At 36.3% G+C, this 22148-nt stretch overlaps 1 protein-coding gene across 2 annotated transcripts in view; it reads left to right on the plus strand.

The window, feature by feature from the left end:
* The window catches only part of SIK2 (salt inducible kinase 2), a 126741-nt gene that overhangs the window by 9195 nt on the left and 95398 nt on the right, over window positions 1–22148 (plus strand). For both annotated transcript variants that reach the window (XM_025355509.1, XM_025355510.1), the window contains exons 2-3: window positions 5218–5334; window positions 9314–9377. In XM_025355509.1, the coding sequence (XP_025211294.1) occupies window positions 5218–5334; window positions 9314–9377 (181 nt within the window). The remainder of the gene's footprint in view (window positions 1–5217; window positions 5335–9313; window positions 9378–22148) is intronic.

Below are 22148 nucleotides of genomic sequence, written 5' to 3' on the forward strand. Positions count from 1 at the left end.
ACAGAGTGAGACCCTGTCTCAAAAAAAAAAAAAAAGTGAACATAAATCTTCGTCATCATTTCAGATTATTTCCCTCAAATAATTTCTCAGAAGAAGAGTCCTTAAGCTACATGGAATGGATGATTTTTAAGGTTCATAATAAAGACTACTAAATTCCTCCCCAGAAAAATTATAATCTATTTTATATTCCTACTAACAATATCTAAAACAAACATCTCATTGAACCTTAGCTGACCAGGTTATTTATTTTTTAATCTTTATAAACATAATAAGTAAAAATGATATTTTGTTTTTAATTCATATTTCCCTGAGTATTTTGAAGTTGAATATTCAGTGTTGCTACTTTATGTGGGATTTAGTTTGATAATAATCATTCTAGTTTGTCCTAATGTTCTTCAGTTTATAGAGGAGACCTTTCTTCAGTCCTTTAGTAGAAGGAATATTCATTTTTCTGTCATATAAATTTATTGAAGTTTTTTTAAGATGATGTATATATAATAATTAGAGAGTTGAATAGATGACCACCACCAAAAAAGGGGATCTTTCCATTCATAGAGTTCCTTTCTTGACTTACTTTCTTGTTACCGTGCAGATTTTGTCCCTTATACTATGTTCAGAACTAAATAAGAGAAGGGATATAGAGAGGAAGTTCCCACAAATCTAAGTTCATTCTAATCCTTAAAAGGAACTATTGGGACACAACCCTTTTGCAAATTAAGGACTTTCAGTGCACCTTTGGGGAAATCCCCAAATACAAATTTCTTGTTGATAAAATGTGTTCATCTTCTTCTTACAGACCTATTAAATTCCTTGAGGGTAGGAATGAAACCCCATTCATTTTTATATCCCAGGCATAATTCCTGGCACACAACAGACGCTGTGTAATGTATTACTACTAGACCCTTTGAAATAGTGGAAAGATTAAAGTTGGAGTTAGAAGGACTAGGGTTTTTCTTCCTTAATTCATTAGAGCTTTAAGACCTTTGTTGATTATGTGACATTATTTGAACCTCAGTTTCATCAACTCATGAGTATACCTCTTGTTTCATTTACTTCACAGAATTGGGAAATAAATGAGATAGAATATGCTACAAGTATCTTAAAAAGTGCTATGCAGTTGTGAAAGTCATCACCAGTGTTAGTATTATACATATTTCTGGGAAGTACTTGATAGAGAGCTCCATTGTTAAGAAATTACTTTGATGAGTTTGGCAGACTGCTAGCTGATCTCTGAAAACTCTACTGTTTCCTCTTCTTTCTGGGCCTACAGCTGGACTGTTTGTATGCTGCCCTTGCATTTAGGTGTGGTCATATGCCGAGTTCTAACTAATAGAATGAACAGAAATAATAGGCACCACTTCCAGGCCCAGCCCATAAAATCACCTGTGAGGATCCCTCAAAGTTCTTTTTTCCTTCTGTCTAGCTGGAATGGAGACCACCTTCAGGTTAACCTTGGAAGCCACACATTAAAGATATTAAAGCCTCTCTGAATCTCAAATGCCTGCCAACTTCATTCGTCTAGTTCTGCTACATGAGCAAGAAATAAACTTCTGTTGAGTTTGAATCATATGTTTTGGGTTGTATTTGGTAAAGCAATTAGACTTCCCGTGTTACAAGGAACATGTTAACTCATGCTCTGCTTTTTCTTTAGAGAAGCATAATCCTCTTATAATAGCTCTAATAACCTTAGAAACAAGGGATAGCAATGGGATAAGTATATATATATATTTATGATCATAGATGGATAAAGTCTGTGACCCAAGATAAAATTGAAGTGAGAATTATATCATTTGAGTAATTTTGTTAAGAAAAGTTAAATGAGATTTATAATTTTTTATTGAAGTTTAATTAGATAACATTTTTAACTTTTTAATATATGTCATATATTTTTCACTTTTTCATTGTTGAGGCCAAGGTTCCAAAAGGGTATAAAAAAGGAGATTTCTCTGGGTAATACATTGCTTTAATTGATATTTAAGTATCTAAACTCTTTCATCCCATTAAATATGATACTTAAGATATTTACAGTATAAAATTGTCTCATGATAGGAATCATGCTGAGGTTTTAAAAACCATAATCCCTTCTCTCCATCTTTTTCTATTAGATGATTGTGACCCATCTCATTATAAAAGCTTTTTGTTGGGGGCAGGGGGTGCTGATATCTAGACTCACTCCTGAAATTGTAGGATAAGACATTTTCTTCAAAATATGCACATCTGTGAAACTTGATGTGATCTTCCTAAGGAATATTGAGGATATTCAGTTATACACTTATCTTTTTATCTGGCAACTGTTACCCAGAGTTACCCAAAATATAATGGATTGTATCATACTCTTCATTGAGGAGAGTTTCTTTAAATGTATTTAGGTTTGAGGTGGTCCAATAATATTTCTAATAGCAAGTATATAATATTAATCATTCTACTTGCCTAGCAAAGTTTTACTATCTAGAATATTTTCATTATGGTAATAATCAAAACACCCCAAACATAATGAAAACAGCTATCACAGAACCTATGTACTTTACTCCCTAGAGAAGAAGCTTTCATTCTTAGGCAATAAATTTAATTTGATACATTATGTTTAGTAATCGGATTTCCCCTGGGAAGCTTGGAGCGTTCTACAATTAATTTAAATCAGGAAACAACCTGTGGACGCAAGTTAGAAGTAGAGAAAGGTGAGAAATAAAATTTACAGTAGAGCTTTAGGACATAACAGCAAAGGATAGAGCAGCCACAAAGAAAGAAGAAAAAAACTGACTCTCCCCCCTAATTTTTTTTTTTTTCGAGATGGAGTCTCACTCTGTCACCCAGACTGGAGTGCAATGGCACGATCTTGGCTCACTGCAATCTCCACCTCCTGGGTTCAAGTGATTCTCCTGCCTCAGCCTCCCAGGTTGCTGGGATTACAGGCGCCCGCCACCAGGCCTGGCTAATTTTTATGTTTTTAGTAGAGACAGGGTTTTACCATGTTGGCCAGGCTGGTCTGAAACTCCTGACCTCAAATGATCAGCCTGCCTCGGCCTCCCAAGTGCTGGGATTACAGACATGAGGCATAGCGCCTAGCCTGATTCCCCCAAAATTTAACTACTAATAGCGTACTGTTGACTGGAAGCCTTACCAATAACAGAAACAGTCCATTAACACATATTTTGTATGTTGCATGTGTTATATACTTTATTCTTACAATAAAGTAAGCTAGGGAAAAGAAAATGTTAAGAAAATCACAAGGAAAATACATTTATTACTCATTAAGTGAAGTGGATCATCATAAAGGTCTCCATCCTCATTATCTTCATGTTGAGTAGGCTGAGGAGGAGGAGGACGAAGAGAAGTTAGTGGTGGAAGAAAATTTGTGTATCAGTGAACCCACACAGTTTAAACCCATGTTGTTCAGAGTTAACTGTAATTGTATGAACAGGAGACTGCGGGAATTATGTGAAATGGCAAGCTGAATCCTATTTTATTGGATACATTTTGGAAGCATTGAGCTATCATAGCATGTGCAATTGCTGATACTAAAAGTTATCCTCAGCTGGGCACAGTGGCTCATGCCTGAAATCCCAACACTTTTAAGGTGGGCAGATCACCTGAAGTGAGGAGTTTGAGACCAACCTGGCCAAACATGGTGAAACCCCATCTCTACTAAAAATACAAAAATTAGCCAGGCATGGTGGCACACACCTGTAATCCCAGCTACTCGGGAGGTTGAGGCAGGAGAATCACTTGAACCCAGGAGGCAGAGGTTGCAGTTAGCCAAGATCATGCCACTGCACTCTAGCCTGGGCCACAGAACGAAACTCCGTATCAAAAAATAAATAAATAAAAGTTTTCCTGAGGCCAGGCATGGTGGCTCACGCCTGTAATCCCAGCACTTTGGGAGGCCAAGAAGGGAGGATTGCTTGAGGCCAGAAGTTCAAGACCAGCCTGGTCAACATACAGATGGTCAACCAACCATCTGTATTAAAAAAAAGAAGCAGCAGGAAAGTTACCCCAAAACAATAACAGAAGGCTAAATTATGTTTAGAATACCCTTTGATATAATTTGAAGTACATTTTAGAGTTTTTTCAAAACTTAAATTTGGGTGATTCTCAATTATCTGAAAAATTTATTTAAATCATAATGCTTTATTTTCTAACCAAATATCTACTAATTTTAATAAATTAGTTCTTTTTAATTGCGTGAAAAAAATGTGTGTAATCACCGGGCGTGGTGGCTCACGCCTGTAATCCCAGCACTTTGGGAGGCCGAGGCGGGTGGATCACGAGGTCAGGAGATTGAGACCATCCTGGCTAACACGATGAAACCCCGTCTCTACTGAAAATACAAAAATTAGCCGGGCGTGGTGGTGGGCGCCTGTAGTCCCAGCTACTCGGGAGGCTGAGGCAGGAGAATGGCGTGAACCCGGGAGGCAGAGTTTGCAGTGAGCTGAGATCGTGCCACTGCACTCCAGCCTGGGTGACAGAGCGAGACTCCGTCTCAAAAAAAAAAAAAATGTGTAATCGTTGATTTCTGCCTACCTAGTCATTCACCTTCAAATGTAATCCCTTCAAATTATTAACCTTGGAATTGTCTGGGCTCCTCTCTAGTTATAACAGAATGAGGTCACAGTTTCTGAAATAAAATTCCTTTTACAAAGTTAAATTTTAGTGCAGTTACTAACATTTTAGTTTTTGCCCTTCGAATTTTAAAAGAAAATCCAATTGGTATTTTTTCATGGAATGAGTTTTAATATTTTATATTTAGCTTTTTGTCTGTATTCTTTGAAACTGATCACTTGCTTTTCCAGGAAAATAGTATTTCAGTGCAACAGAAACTGTCTTCTGAACCGTCTTCTACTTTGCTGATCATTTGTTTATAGTTACTTTACAGTGGGATGATAACTAGTTGACATAGCTACTAATTTAATCAAATAAAGATTTTATTTTTCAGTTTGTACAGGAGTAAAAAGACATTACCATTGTACTGAAAGAGAAACATGTTTTCGAGTTATTCTTCATAGCACACTAAAGACACAGCCAAACAACATCTACTGCCTTACACATGGTATTAGTTTAAGAAATATTTGTTGAATGAATGAACGTTGAATTTAAACTAGCTATCATCAGTGTCACGAACCTACAGGTGAAGTCTCATGTCATTTATTGACAGGATTATTAACTAGAAAATATTAACTATTGTATACTAATTGTATTTATTTGTGTTCTGGGATGCAGGTGGCAATAAAAATAATCGATAAGTCTCAGCTGGATGCAGTGAACCTTGAGAAAATCTACCGAGAAGTACAAATAATGAAAATGTTAGACCACCCTCACATAATCAAACTTTATCAGGTATGACTCAGCCTGACACTATCTCCATTCATTCCACAAAATAGTTCTCTACTTCGTATCATGATTTTTCTTCTTATATTTGTGTTTCTAATCAATGAAAGAAAGTAAATATATGCTTTTTGTAACTAAGCACATCCATTTCTTTATATTGTCTTTAAACTTAAAAATCAGAAATCTTAAGTCATCTCTCAGACTACAAGTTGTTTTAAAAGTTTGCAGTGTTGGCTCACACTTGTAATCCCAGTAGTTTGGGAGGCTGAGCAGGGAAGATTACTTGAGACCAGCCTGGGCAACATGGTAAAACCCCATCTCTACCAAAAAATATATATATATACAAATATTAGGCTGGTGTGGTGGTGCACACCTGTAGTCCCAGCTACTTGGGAGTTTGAGGTTTGAGCTTGAGGTTGTAGTGAGCTGTATCATACCACTACACTTTACCCTGGGTGACAAAGTGAGACACTGGCTCTTAAGAAAAAAAAAAAAGAAGTAGTAGTTTGCAGTTGTATGATTCCCTGCTTTTTAACTGCAGGGTTTTGGTGCTACTGCCTAATGAGGATATGGCAGTTTTGCTCATTTAAAAAGGATACTGTATGCTTTATGAAAATACAACCACTAAATTAGTGTATTATTCAGTGGCATACTGTGTAATACATAGGACTATATTCAGTTATTTGGTTTATTTTAGTAGATAAAATAAATTTGCTTTTTAAAAAAAAAATCGACTTTGTTATAATACTTTTTGTAAAATAAATTGCACCCATTTTATGTAAAATAAACCCATGCATGGGGTGTTTTGTCACCATTTCTTGTTGTTGTTTTTTATAGCTTTTGGGGGTACAGGTGCAGTTTTGTTACCTGGCTGTATTGCATAGTGGTGAAGTCTGGGCTTTTAGTGCACCCACCAACCAGCCATGGTTTTTAAAAGGAGCATTTTTCTCAGATTTTTAAAGAGTAATTCATGTTTAAGAAGGATAATATAGTATAGAATATTGAAAAAAAATTATTTCTTAACATGTAGAATTTTTCTGTTGAAAAGCTCTTTTTAAACTGAAATATTCCAGTATCCTGGCCCATTACTTTGATCTCCAGAGTGTGATGTGTATGCCCATGGTATGCTGGACTCAGCCTGTACCGGCTTGTTGAGAGCTGATTGTTAAACTTTCAGAAGCTTTGCAAGCCAATTAACATGATGTTAGTAGCTCAAAATCTGCATTGGTGGGAAGATTTACATCACAGAAATTGGCTTACAAATCAGGGCCTTTTAATTTTTTGTCAGAAAGCTGGCTTACTGGCACACCAGTATGTGCATTCAAGTAGATTAGCACAAATGTCCTTGGGAGTGTAAGAAGAAAATGCCAGAACCTCTAGTTATGTTTATTTTTTGTATTTGTTTTGTTGTGTATATTTTATAATGTACGTAATATTTATACAGTGGCACACGTACGTAATGTGTGTGTGTATATATATACATGTCACAATATGTGTCATGTGAGAGTATATATATAATATATATACACATATATATTTGGCAACTTTATTTTTAATGGATTCCCATAGGAATCATGTTTATTGTATTCTATTTTTTTTTGGAGAGAGGGTCTCACAGTTGTTGCCCAGACTGGCCTTGAACTGCTGGGCTCAAAGGATCCTCCCACTTCAGCTAGGACTACAAGTGCATGACAGTGTGTTTGGCTCTAAACCAGTGGTCCCCAACTTTTTTGGCACCAGGGACCAGTTTCGTGGAAGACAGTTTTTCTACCTCAGCATTAGATTCTCATAAGGAGTGTGAATCCTCGATCCCTTACATGCGCAGTTCACAATAGAGTTCCCACTGCTATGAGAATCTAATGCCACTGCTGATCTGACGGGAGGCGGAGCTCAGGTGGTAATGCTAGCAATGGGGAGCCGCTGTAAATACAGATGAAGCTTCACTGTGTGGCCCATTTCCTAACAGGCCATGGACTGTACCAGTCTGTGGCCCGGGGGTTAGGAACCCCCTGCTGTAAGCAACTTTTATTGATAGAGATTTTCAATTTAAAAAATGTGAAGACCATTGGCTTATGATATGCCTCCTGAGAATGAGAGACTATGATGTGCCACTCAAAGCATTTCCTAAAAATTCTAAAACTACAGAGGTCTCTTAGGGCAAATTTATATGAGATTAGCCCAGTGCAGTGACATGTAGCCCCAGCTACTGGGGAGGCTGAAGCAGGAGAATCTCTTGAGCCGAGGAGTTCCAAGCTGGAGTACACCACAATTGCACCTGTGAATAGCCACTGTCCTTCAGCCCAGATAACACAGAGATCCCATCTCTATAAATAAATAAATAAATAAATAAATAAATAATTCAGATTATTTCTCTCTTTAAACTTAAAAAAATTATTAATTTTTTTTTAAAAAAAGAAAACGTCTTGCTCTGTCACCCAGCGTCAGATGCAGTGGCACAATCATAGCTCACTGCAGCTTCGAACTTGTGGACTCAAGTGATCTTCCTGCCTCAGCCCCTTGCCAAGTAGCTGGGACTACAGGCACATGCCACTATACCTGGCTAATTTTTAAATATTTTTTGCAGAGACAGGATCTCACTGTATTTCAAATTCCTGGGCTCAAGTGAGCCTCCCACATTGACCTCCCAAAGTGCTGGGATTACAAGAATGAGCCACCCATGCCTAGCCATTTTTTTTTAAATTCCTAAAGAAGATATTTCTAAGAAACTAATTATATTCTTCAAAGTCTCTGATTAACCATAAACTAAACTGAGGATAAAATTAACATAATTCGTATAATGATTCTATCTATTTGAGGCGAATAATTGGTTACAGTTGATTTACGGATTTATTTAGGCCCAAATTGTAGGTAGATCTTAGTTTTCTGGCCTTGTGGAGAATAGTCTTAAACCTACACCTTAAAACAAAATTAATTTTCTTCCTTTCAGTAGATAGCAGTTAGAGTATTACAGAGAAACACTCTAAAAATTGTTCATCTTGAATCTAAACACTCATTTTCTTTTTATTCTATTTTTATTTATTTTTATACAGATATTTTTTCAGACATAGTTTTCCTCCGTCACCCAGGTTCAAGCAGCTCTCCCACTTCAGCGTCCTAAGTAGCTGGGATCACAGGTGCACACCACCACATCTGGCTAATTTTTGTATTTTTTAGTAGAGATGGGGTTTTGCCATGTTGGCCAGACTGATGTCAAACTCCTGACCTCAAGTGATCTGCCCACCTTGACCTCCTAAAGTGCTGGGATTAGAGGCGTGAGCCACCATGCCCAGCCTCATTTTCTTTTTAAATAGACATCTACTTAATGTAGTTTGAAAAATCAGATTTATGATGATGATGACATACTTCGTTCTAAATCTAGAAAAATGAATTTAAATAAAAGTATTTCACAGTAGAGCTATGAACATGAAACTTTTGAACAATTAGAGTACTTTGTAACAATATTAAAGTATAGTACAAGGAATATCACATTGTACCAGATTAGCTAGGCTACAGACCAGGTAAATTAAACTACTCTATTTTTTTATTCTTTTAATCAGAATCTACCATGATAACATAGGACTAGAAATGTCAATGAGGAGATGTTGAAAAGTTGATCTTCAAAACTTATATTATCTATATTAGTACTTCTCAAACTTTAATGTAGATAAAAATCACTTGACAGTTTTGTTAAAATGTAAATTCCAGTTCAGTATGTCTGGGACGGGGCTTGGAATTCTGCATTTCTTACAGGTGGTTGAATAGTGCTACTACTGCTGGTCCAAGGACCACACTTAGAAGAGCAAGAATCTCAATTTTTCACAAACAAATTAATCAGAAGGACATTGTCAGGCTTATAAACTCAGCCATCTTCTGAATTGTTCTTAACTGTGATTCTTTTACTAGTAGTTTCAATTTAAGTAACTCCATAGAATATTGTGGAAAATTCTAGTACATTTCTGTCAGACTAATATGAATTATTTATCAATAGGTAATGGAGACCAAAAGTATGTTGTACCTTGTGACAGAATATGCCAAAAATGGAGAAATTTTTGGTAAGCTTTTTCCTTTAAATTTTCTGTTAATTTGAAAAATTCACTAATCTGCATGAATGGGGTATTTTCTATTAAGTTTCTGCTTATTTAAGTGTTGGTAATATAAGTGAAAAAAATTTAAGTGTTAGAAAATATTCAGTAACCTAAAATATGAAATATAACTTATTTCCTTGTATTTATTATATTAAAGGTACTACGTCTGTCATCTCTGTTAGAGATAGGGAGGAACTTTTAGTCATACTGCAAAGGATGTTTTCTTTCTTTTTATCTTCTTTTTTACCTTTCTTTTGTATGGAAAGATTAGTCAGCAAATATTTATTAAGCTTCTACTATGTCCCAGGCATTGTGCTAGGTTTTGGGGATACTGTAGTGACCTAAATAGCACAATCTCTGTTATTGTGGATCTTACAGTTTAATGACGTATTCACTATAGGTTTAAGACCTCAGGCAAGTCACTAAACCTCTCTGGGACTTGATTCCTTTATCTCTAATAAGAAAGTATTTGACTGGTGTTTATGATTCATTCTAACTTTAAAAAAATTTAAATATTCTATTCTAGCTTTCACCTAAAATATCTATTTATTTTTACTGTGTGGAACCAGAGCACTGTAGCTATCTAAATCTTTTTTTGTTCTTAACTTAAATTTTAGTCCATAATTGTTTTTTAAACAACTTTATTGGAGAATAATTCATATGTGATAAATTACATGTATTTAATGCATACAGTTTCATAAGTTTTGATACACATTTGTGAAGCAGTCACCACAGTCAAAATATCCATCACTTCCAGAAGTTTCTTTGTGCCCCCTTTGTAACTCTTTTGCCCCATCTGACACCCAAAAAACCACTGACATGTTTTTTGTCATTATGGATCAGTTTGTATCTTTTGGAGTTTTATATAAATGGAATTATACAGGATAAACTCAAATGTAACCATACAGGATATATTCTTTTTTCTGTCTAACTTCTTTCCTTTAGTATAATTATTTTGGGATTCATTCCATTTAATTGTGTATATCAACATGTAATTTCTTTTTATTGCAAGTAGTATTATATTGTATGAATATACCCCAGTGTTTATTCATTCATCTATCTATTGATAGACATTTGGGTTGGTTTTAGTTTTTGGCTGTTACACATAAGTTACTATAAACATTCATATACAAGTCTACACAGTCTACCTTCAGATAATACTTACCACTTCACATATAATATAAGAATCTTGGCTGGGTGTGGTGGTTCACGCCTGTAATCCCAGCACTTTTAGGAGGCCAAGGTGGGCGGATCACCTGAAGTCGGGAGTTCAAGACCAGCCTGGCCAACATGGTGGAACCCATCTCTACTAAAAATACAAAAATTAGCCAGGCGTGCTGATGCATCCCTGTAATCCCAGCTACTAGGGAGGCTGAGGCAGGAGAATCACTTGAACTTGGAGGCGGAGGCTGCAGTGAGCCAAGATCACGCCACTGCACTTCAGCCTGGGTGACAGAGTGAGAATTCATCTCAATTAAAAAGCGGGCACCTGTAGTCCCAGCTACTCGGGAGGCTGAGGCAGGAGAATGGTGTTAACCTGGGAGGTGGAACTTGCAGTGAGTCAAAATTGTGCCACTGTACTCCAGCCTGCGGGACAGAGCGAGACTCCGTCTCAAAAAAAGAACCTTATATCAGTGTACTTATTTTTTGCCCCACCTGGCCTTTATGTTCTTGTTGTCATATTTTACTAATACCTATTTTATAAAACACAATACAGTGCTATTTTTCTTTAAGCAATTATCTTTTAAAGAGATTTCCACATTTTTTGAAAATTATCTCTTTATCAGTGTAGCTACCTTTTTCTTTAAACAATTATCTTTTAAAGAGATTTCCATATTTTTTGAAAGTCACATCTATTTTTCAGTGTAGCTACCATTTCTGCATTCCTATGTATGTATATATTTTTATCTAATGTCATTTTTCTTTTGTCTGAAGGATTTTCTTTAGTGTTTCTTGTAGCACAGATCTGCTGGGGATGAAATATTTCAGCTTTTATATGTCTAAAGTAGTCTTTATTTTTGTCTTTGTTTTTGAAAGATATTTATACTAGGTATAGAATTCTAAACGGACTTTTTTCTTTCAGTACTTTAAAGATGTTGCTTTACTGTCTTCCCATTTGCACTGTTTCTGACAAAAAGCTACTGTCATCTTTTTCTGTATTCCTGTGTATATAATGTGCCTTTTTTCTCTGGCTGCTTTTAAGGCTTTCTGTTTATCACTGGTTTCAACAATTTGATTATGATGTGCCTTTGTGTGGTTTTCTTTATGATTCTTATGTTTGGTTTCATTGAGCTTTTTGGATCTGTGACTATACTGTTTTCATCAAATTTGGCTATTTTTCAGTCATCATTTTCTAACTAATTTTTCTCTTCCACCCCTCTCTTCTCCTTCAGATATTCCAGTCAAGTGTATATTAAACTGTTTGAAATTGCCCCACAGCTCACTGATGTTCTTTTTCATTGTTAAAAAAATCATTTTTCTCTATTTCATGTTGAGTAGTTGCTATTTCTGTCTTTAAATTCATGAATCTTTTCTTCTGCCATTAATCCCAGCCAGTGAATTTGTCATCTCAGACATTGTAATATTCTTTTCTATAAACTTGACTAGGACTTTTTTTTTTCCCTTCCATGTCTTTCCTTAGCTTTCTGAACATCTAAAATCCAGTTACGGTAATTTTTAATGTCCATGTATGCTGATTTCCAGCATCTCTGTCAGTTCTGGGTTGGTTTTGATTGGTTGATGTTTCTCCTCAGTTTTGGTTACATTTTCCTATTCCATTACATATCTGATAGTCTTTCATTGGATGCTAGACATTGCCAATTTTACCTTGAGCACCACATATTCTTGTGTTAATTTAGGTTTTCTTGCACTTTGTTCTGGGATGCAATTAAGTTACTTAGAAACAGTTTGATCCGTTTGGATCTTGCCTTCACGATTGAAACAGTGCTCAGTCTGGGTCTAGTTACTTCCCACTTCTAAGTATTCTACTCAATGCCCCATGAATTCTGAGGTTTTATGGCCTGACCAGTAGGAACAGGCACCATTCCTGGCTTTGTGTAAGCACCAGGCAGTGTTCTCTCTCAGCCTCTCAGATGGTTCTTTCTCTGGCCTCTGGTGGTTTTCCCTCACACGTGAGCTGATCAGCACTTTCCTGAGTGCTCAAGGGACAGATCCCTCTGCAGACCTTTGGAGTTCTCTCTGTGTGTAGCTCACTCTTCTTTGGGACTCTTGGCATTGTCTACTCAACTCAAAGACATTGCTGGACCACACCTGGGTTTCCCCTCATTGTGCTGTGGCATAGAGATTCTCTCAAGGCATTAGTTGGAACATTCACAGATCTCGCCTCATTTGTCACCTGTCGCTCAGGGATCACTTTCCTTTGCCTGATGTCCAGTGTCTTATAAACCATTCTCTCATGTATTTCGTGTTTTTGTTGTTGGGGATGGGAAGGTTGTTTCAGGCAGGAGGATAAATCCATCTTAGCCAAAAGCAGAATTATTTAGTCCTTTCAAATTTGTTGTTAATCTAAGGTATTTTAAAGGGAAAGAACCATATGCACTTCTATAGTTTTGAAAAATACACTGTTTGCAGTTGGATTATAAATAAATAGTTCTGACTAAACTCGTTGTATTTCAGAAATGATGTCTGCTTCCTTCTTTTGCTTATTTTTTTTTCTTTTTTATGCTACTACTCAATTAGCTTATTTTAATTCTTAAAATATTTGTTTCAGCTAGCAGCATCTTGACTGATGCTATAATGGACTGTTACAGGCTTTGAAGTCAAGCAAATCTGATTTACAATGCCGGCTATACCATATTAATTGCTAACATTACTTTGGGCAGGATTCTTTCCTTTTCTTCCCTTTTTCCCCTTTATTCATTTTGTTATTTTTCTTGGCTTTCTTTCCTATTTCTTACATTCATTTATTCATTCATTTATTCAGTCTTTCAAGAAATCTTTATTGAAAACCAACTACTTGTTACACACTGTAATATGGTAAGAAAACTGCAATGAAGAAAATAGACAAAAATTTCTACTCTTTTACGTTCCAGTTTGGGAGACAGAAACAAAATAGCTGAATTATGTAGCAGATTAGATAGTGATGAGTGCTATGTAAATAATAAAGCAAGGCTGGTGGGCTGGGGGGCATGAGAGTTGATTGCAACATTAAATAGAGCGGTCAGAGAAGGCCTCACTGGCATTTGAGCACAGACTTGAAAGCACAGTCTTGTCAATATGGTAGAACAGGGATTACCCAGGGAGAGGGAAGAATAAATGCAAATCCCTAAGGCAGCAGTGTGCTTGGTGTGTCCAAGGGATAACAGGGAGGCCAGTATGACTCAAGAGGAGCAAGCAAGAGAGAAGAGCAAGGAGGAAGAACAGTAAAGAGGAGGTCAAAGGGTAAATGGGAGGCAGGAGTGGGGCAGATTTTGGGGCTTTGTGTAGGTCTTTAGAAGGATTTTGGCTCTTACCTTCAATAAAATTAGGGAACCATTTTCGGCCAGGTTTCAGCAGAGAAGTGACTGCATCTAATGTAACATTTTAAGAGCATCGCTCTGGCTGCTGTGTTGAGAATGGAAAAGGGTGGAGACAGGGAGACCAGGTAGGAAGCTGTTGGAGCAGTTCCAGTGAGGGATGATGGCAGCCCAGACCAGGGGAACAGCAGTACAGGTAGTCCTAAGTGGTCAAACTCAGAATATATTTTGAAGTGCAATCAGTAGAACTTCTCGACAGATGGAGACTACCTAAGTAGTAGGTATAATTGTGGAAGAGGCCAAGGTCTGATCCCTGAGCATTTAAACAATAAAGGATTTGGAAAAGAGGAGAAATTGGAGAAGAGACAGAGGAGGAAGAAAACCAAGAGAATGTGATGTCCTAGAAACCAAGTGAACAAAGCATTCTCAGAAGGATCAAGTGAATATCTGTGACAAATGATGCCGATAGATCGAGAATGATGAGGAATGACAGTTAACCATAGTATTCTGCAATTTGGTAAGAGCAGTTTTGGTGGAGTGACTAGGCCAAAAGATAGATTGAAGGAGCTTACAGAGCAAGTGAGAGAAGAAAAATGGAGAGAGCAAAATAGACAACTCTTTCAAGGAGTTCTGCTGCAAAAAGGGAAAAAAAAAATGAGGTAGTAGGTAGAGGCAATGAGTCGAGAGAAGGATTTTTAAGTCTTTGCCCATTGGAACATTTTTAAAGCTTTGGACTGTAGTTTTACAAGTAAAGTAGAAATAGCTGTTACATGTTAGGCGTCATTTCTATGAAAATAGGATAGTCTAAATTGTTCTTTCTTGCTAAGATCTTTGAAACAAGTTTGGATTCCATTGTTTTATATACACTGAGACATAATTTGGGGATTTTTAAATGTATAAGGTTTATATTTAAAGTAAAACCTCTAGGGTAGATGGTCAGTTTGAGTTCTGGAAGGAAGAATCTGATGTCAGTAGAAAAGTTGGACCGTGAATGCTAGTTATCTTATTTTCCACTCTTGGGTACAGTTAATTTCTTGACCATTGAAGATAATGAGTAATATAATTAATTTTCAAAGATCATGAAATCTTTGGATAGTCTTCACTAGTTTGGAAGGGAAGAATCTGAATTTAAAGAAGATGTGGAAATCATTTAGTTCAATTTGTTTTTATTTGCCTTGACTTTGTCATACAACTTGAAGCCCAGCAGAACTCATGATCTTTTTTTTTTTTTTTTTTACAAAACTATTTCTCTCTTTTCCCTTACTTGGCTTAAACTGGAAACCGTGATGTCAGTATTGATTCCTTTTCCTTCCTGCCTGGATGAGGTTTTGAATCCTGCCTATTCTACTTCCTAAATATTTCTCTAAGAAGTCCCCATCTCTATAACCACTGTTAATGCCACAGGTTAAGGTCCTCACTCTTCCTTCTCTCTATATTATGTCATTATCCCTAACTGTTCTATTCTACATTTTCTTCAGAATTGTCTTTCTAAATCACAAACGTAATCATGTTGCTTATGTTTATTTTCTGAGTTTTCTAGTAATGACCGTTAATTACAAAAAAAAAAGTAATTTTGAAAACAAGGTAATGGCCTGCAAACAGTTTTCAGTAGAAGGATTAATGCTCAGTGAACTGTGCTTTATTACTTTATTACCATGGGCCCTTAAACATCCCTTGCTCTTAATTTCTCTTTATAAGGAAGATTCCTTATACTGCTCCATGCTTCAGAGCTGTTTTAATGTTAAACAGCAACAACCCTGTTTTAATTTTCCATGTGGTCAATTGGAAGAGTTGGGCATTATGCCAAGAGTTGAAGGTAGAAGAAAAAGAGATTGGTGCCCAAGAAGGGTAAGGATAAGGAATCCAGCTAAGAAGGCGGGAGGCACAGGGAGCCTAGGAGAAAACTAAGATGTAAATGGGCAAAACATTGTTTCCTATATGTGGAATATATAGGGAAGAAAAGACATAGTAAACTGTAGATTCAGGTAGATACAAGCACAGAACGGTGTGGTAGCCAGCCCGTTTCTGACATGGAGCCCATAAAGATATTAAAATAGAAATTAGAAAATTCAGTCCAAATAACATTAATCAAGTAGTGAAAAACATGTATGTTAGTCCCCCCCATCAGAGGGGACTTTCAGTGGTTTCACTTACCTGAGGTCAACTGTGACCTGAAACTATTAAGATATTTTGTGAGACACCACATTCATATACATTTTATTACAGTATATTGTTATAAGTGTTCTATTTTAGTGTTGTTGTTGTCAACCTCTTACTGTGCATAATTTATAAATTAACTTTATCATAGGTATGTTTATGTAGGAGAAAACATAGTACATATAAGGTTTGATTCCATCTGCAGTTTCAGGCATCCACTGGAGGTCTTAGAACACAGCCCCTGCTGACAAGGGGGGACTGCTGCATAAGATTTTAAGTGAATTGAGCCCAAAATGTTTTAAACCAGTTGGAGACTTAGATGGAAAAAAAAAAAAAAATAGATAAACAGTAGTTAACTTTGTACTTTGAACTATGTATTAAGATTTGTCTTTCAGGTTTGTAACTTCAGAGTCAGTATTTAACTTTACAAGTATTCCTTTATTGCTTACTCTATGCTGGAAGGGTGTTATGTTCCCATTGTTTTTTTCATTCTTAGTTTTGTATTTAGTTGGCCAGCAGATCATACTCTGTTCTTGCAAAATGACTTGAAATTAAATCCTTCTGTTTCCCCAGTCATCACCCTGCTCTAGGCTTTCATCACTTCATGTCTTAATTAGCGAATCCTTCATGTTTTACCATTCCCTCTTTCTTCTCTAGTCAAGTATATTTTATGTAATTCCTGTTTAATCTTCCTAAAGTATTATTTTTATTATATTACAAGTGTGTTCAGTAACCTTCACTCACCTTCCTATTGCTCAGTGGATAAAATCCAAACTCCTCAGTTTGCAAATAGGGTGGCTGCACTAAGTGAATGGATGTGCCCAACTATTCCTTGCGTAGGTCTATTTATTTAATATTATCCTTAGGTATGGACAACCAAATTGCAGAGTATAGTATCTGCTTCATTATAAACCAACCTTCCTTTCTTTCTGTTTGTGTCTCTTTGGCTTATCTATCTTCCAAGTTTTTATTTTTGCAAAAGTTAAACATTTACTAGTATTAGTTTAAGGAATCAAATAATTGTGCAAAGTTTGTTACAGAAGATACAGTCCCCATTCTCCTGCCCCTCCTCCCCCATTTTCTCCTCTTTAGAGGCAACCACTTTCATATCTTTCTTTCTTTCTTTTTTTGAGACAGGATCTCACTCTGTCACCCATTCTGGAGTGCAGTAGCACAATCACAGCTCACTGCAGCCTTGACCTCCTGGGCTCAAGCAATCCTCCTGCCTCAGCCCCCTAAGTAGCTGGGACTACAAGTGTGTGCCACCATGCCAGGCTAATTTTAAAATTTTTTTGTAGAGATGGGGTCTTGCCATGTTGCCCAAGCTGGTCTCCAACTCTGGGCTCAAGCAATCCTCATGCCTCAGCCTCCCAAAGCACTGGGATTACAGGTGTGAGCCACTGCACCTGACCTACTTTAATTTATTTTAGCTGATTAATTTAAACTTACCTTCATTTCCCTAAATAATATGCTTGTATTGGTGTTTCCGAATTTTTTTTTCTATTTTAGACACAATCTTTTGAATCTCTTTTGGATTCTTCCCCTATCCCTATATGTAAGAGGCTTTTTTCAAAGAGTCATGTAAGGACCAATTGTGGGAAACCTTAATTAAGTATTAGGAGTAGGAGAAAGAGTTAGGATCTTTATTAGAATGGACATCTGTGAGCCAGGAAGTGATGATGTCTATAAGGGAGTTTTTTAGGAAGATAATTCCAGCCATGGTGTGTCAGCTGAATTAGAGGAGCAGAAAAGAAGCCATTTAGGAGACTACTTCAATTGTTTAGATGTGAGAGGCCGAATGTTTGAGTTAAGATGTTAGTTGTCAGAATCATGAGAAAAGGTTTTAAACAAGAGGCGTTTCTAATTCTAAAAATAACTACTGTTATTTATTGAGCACTCTCTTTTTGTTGGGTACTGCCTAAAGTACTTGATTTATTTTTTAAAACCTTACAAAAAACTTATAAGGTAGGTACTGAAAGATTCAGTAATTTCTCCAAAGTCACACAGCAAATAAGTAACAGAGTCTGGATTTGAACCAGGCAATCCCAGAGCCTGTACTGTTAGTAATTATACTTTAGTACCTGTCAAGAATTCCTGTTGAGTGTCAAGAAGCGAACACCAAGAGTTAGAATTTAAAGTCAACATGATTGAAGAATATTGTGGTGTGGTTGACAGTAATGCCTAAGTCTGTTTTCGGAGTAAAAAATGACAAATTAGATTTTAAATATGGTTTGGAGATAACATCAGGAGAATTAGTTTGCTACGGACAATTGACAATTGAAAATATGGAAGCAAATGAAATTCAACAGAGATTTAAATTCAACAATAAAAAAAAACCCAATATAATAATGGACAAAAGACTGGAACCAGACAAAAGATATACAAATGACCAATAAGCACATGAAAAATTACTCAACATTTTTAGTCATCAGAGAAATGCAAATTAAAAACCACAGGGAGATATCATTTCACATCAATTAGACTGAGTAAAATAGAAGAAAACTGACAATAATAAATGTTAGACTGTGAAGCAACTAGAACTCTCATACATTGCTGGTAGGAATGTAAAATGGTACAACCACTTGGGAGAACTGTTTGGCAGTTTCTTATGAAGTTAAACATGCATATACCCCATCACACAACAATTCAATTCCTAGGTATTTACCCAAGAAAAATGAAAACAAGTGTCCATGAAACGATTTTGATAAGAATGCAAATTTTTATAGCAGCCTTTTATCACAGTCACCCAAAGTAGGATCAACCCAAATGTCCATCAATGGGAAAATGTATCCAGAACAAATCATAGTATAGTAATACAATGGAAGATGATTCAAAAAGGAAATGAACTATTTATGCATGTAACAACATGCCTATATCTTACAGACATTGTGCTAAGTAAAAGAAGCTGGACACAAAACAGTACAGACTATATATGGTTCTATTTACGTGAAGTTCTATAACAGGCAACACTAATGGATGGTAATAAAGAGAGTTTATTACCTGGAGAGTTGCCTCTAGGGAGAGGGGAGAATTGACTGGAAAGGGACAAGAGAGAACTATCTTGGGTGATGGAAATGGAAATGTTTTGTTTTTGTTTTGAATGGTGGTTATACAGAATATACAACTACCTCATATAGTTAACCATCTAAGAATTTGCATCTTATTGTATATAAATCATACTTCAATAAATCCTTGTCTCTCTCAAAAAAAAAGGAGAGTTTAGTAATAGAAGTATAGATTTGAGGATTACCTGAATAGAAGTGATGAATGAAGCTGTAATAATGAGATTTCAGAATTAAGAAGGCTAAGAAGTGAGTTGGTTATGCCTTTTATTAGAAGCAGGTGGAAGAAAGGAATTGATGGAGTAGAAGAGTGGCTTGGGAAATATGGACAGTTTCTTTCCTGATTAGCCAAAGGAGCTTGGAGTGAAGTGGGAGTATTTGGTCATTAAGAGATCACCAGTCACTTCAAAGAAAGTACTTTTCAGTAAACTGGAAGCTACAACCACATTTCAAGAGGTTAAGGATGCATGGGTGATAAAGGGAGAAAGATATTATAAAACTACCTTTTGAAGTTTTCAAGGTGGAAAGAATTGAGGGGTAATAGGGTCTACATAGGATTCAGTATGATGTAATGGTTTTGGTTGTGGTCTTGGTGTTTGAAGCAGCTAGAAAAGAATGTAAGCAGGAAAAAAAGAGGGTAAAATAAGGTCCCAGAGTAGACAAGAGACAATGGGATTAAGGGCACAGAGGGAATGGTTAGTTTAGAAGAAAGGAATTCCTCCTTCTCTGAAAAGGTGTGCATTGGTGCAGTTACAATGATAATTAGAGATTGTGCCAAGGATTTGGCTTACGAAGGCTCTTTGTGGTAGAATAGAAGGAAGATGACTTTGTTGATGCAGGATAGAGGTATTTCATTCTGTAGTGTAGCTGATGAGGCATCAGAGAAACAGCAGTACATTAGACACTGTAGTGAGAGAAAGGTTTAGAACAGCTGGCAGTGCTCATATGATTGTCAAGAGATGAGTAAAAGGATCAATAATTAGCAGTGAGGGAGTTTATGGTAGACTCATAGTCAGCAGTGCTTTTCGATCCAAGAGGAGAAAAGGTAGACATTATGAATGAATGGCCCAGGTTGAGGATTAGAATGGGGGAAGATGAAATGCATGTAAGAGTTGCTGTGATTAGAGAGGTCATTGTTGAAAAGGCTGATTGTGAGATCCAAGTTTAGGAGAAAGGTAAGTGAAGCAACAAAAGGACCTTATGAGCTGGAATAATAGAACAGTGGAGAGACTGAAGATGTTGAAGTACTTTAAGGGAACAACATTTATATATTTAAAAAAAAAAATAAAAACTCTAGCCTTGAGTCTGTGCATAACTCCCAGCAGCTTACCACTTTGAATTTCTCTTCTACTCTTAGCAAAATTGCCTTAATCGTGCCCTGCTAATTCTGGGAAGGCCTTAGGTCTTTGCACTTTCCTCTTCTACTTCTTGCATAGAGAGGTTTCCTGTGCCATCTGGTTTTCTTGCTCCATCTGACTAGGCTTACGCCAAAAGAGCAATTATGGTGGCATGCTGGGAATGCATCTACAGTGTGTGATTCATGCATTATGAGGCTCTGATGGTTATGCTTTATTTTTGTTTGGTTAATTATATTGTACCTCATTCCACAAAGAGTTGAAGTAGTTTCAAAGGAGAATAATACCCCCAAAATTCTAGAATATAAATAAGAAGAAAGAGTTGAATCAGAAAATCTATATAAAAGTAGAAAACAATTGTCAGGAGGAAAAAGGAACACAAATATGCAGGACATAAGGGCCTAAGAACTTCACATTTGGCTTTAAGCTTTGTAGCTGTCAAAGTGAATAGAAGATGCAGGCGTTTACAGAATTTTATCTAAGAGAAAGAAAGGTACCTCTTCCTTGAAGATAACAAACTTTTCTTAATAGTAAATTCTAGAATAAAAATTTCCTTTGGCATTTCTAATAAGAGGTACTAAATATGTCATCTTGTTAAAATAAAAATCTGATCCTGTTAAAAATTTTCAGGGACTTCCCTTGCTTTTGAGGTAAAGTCCAGGATCCTTAACAAGGTCATCAAGGATCATTGCACTCTATACACCCTACCCTTAAAATTAATAACAATAAAGATTATCATTTCTTGAACTCTTACCATGTATCAGGTGTTGTGTTAAGTCCTGTACATAAAACTATGTCATTTCATCCTCTCAGAAACCTTATAAGATGGATTTTACAGTTGAAAAAACTGAGGGAAAGAGAGCTTACACAATTTGCCCAGGGTCACAGAGCAAGTAAGCAAGTAGGTGGCATAACCAAGAATGGAAGCCATATTCTGACTTCATGTACTAATTGATTATATGCTGCCTTGGAGTTCTTTGAACTTAACAAGCTTCCGTCTGCTGATTTTGCACATTTCTGTTTCTTCTGCCCCGCCCCTCATCTCCTTAAGCATGTCATTGAATTGAATTGAATCTTGATGGATATAATTAATTTAATATATTAACAGTAAAGAATAGAAACAGGGAAAGCATTTAACGGTTTTGTCAACTACAGTGAATGTAAGTGTTCCTCTTGATTTAATATGTGGCTTTGGTCCTGTATTCCCCCCTTATCTATAATGGAAGTAGGAAGCATTTGGGCTGCTGTCTTTGTACTTTTGGAAACTGGCCAATGAACTGCTTACCAGATCTAATGACCAAATCTAATTAACTCCCACAAAACCCATAGCTAAGCTAATCTGCATATTCTCAAAATAGAACATGTAAATCTCTGATTCGAAATCTGTGCTCATGTTGATCTGGAGCCCTAAAGCCCTTTGCTCTCTGCCTATTGAAATACTGCCTGTTTAAAAGTTCTAACTGAAGTTCCAGCTCTTCAACCAAGTTTTTCTCAATTCTATCCACATTGATTTCTTATTAGGAAAACACTGTAGTTCTCTTTCCTGCACAACTCATTTTAGAATTTATCTACACACTGCCTTTCACTGTTATTTAAAGTCTGCATGTGTATCTTTTATCTCTTAATAGATTGTAAGCTTCTGTTGAGGACTTTAGCACAATACAAAGTGTTTTACAAACACCTGTTGAA

This window comes from Theropithecus gelada, chromosome 14 (assembly GCF_003255815.1).
Source record: "Theropithecus gelada isolate Dixy chromosome 14, Tgel_1.0, whole genome shotgun sequence".
In the NCBI taxonomy this organism is placed as follows: Eukaryota; Metazoa; Chordata; class Mammalia; order Primates; family Cercopithecidae; genus Theropithecus; species Theropithecus gelada.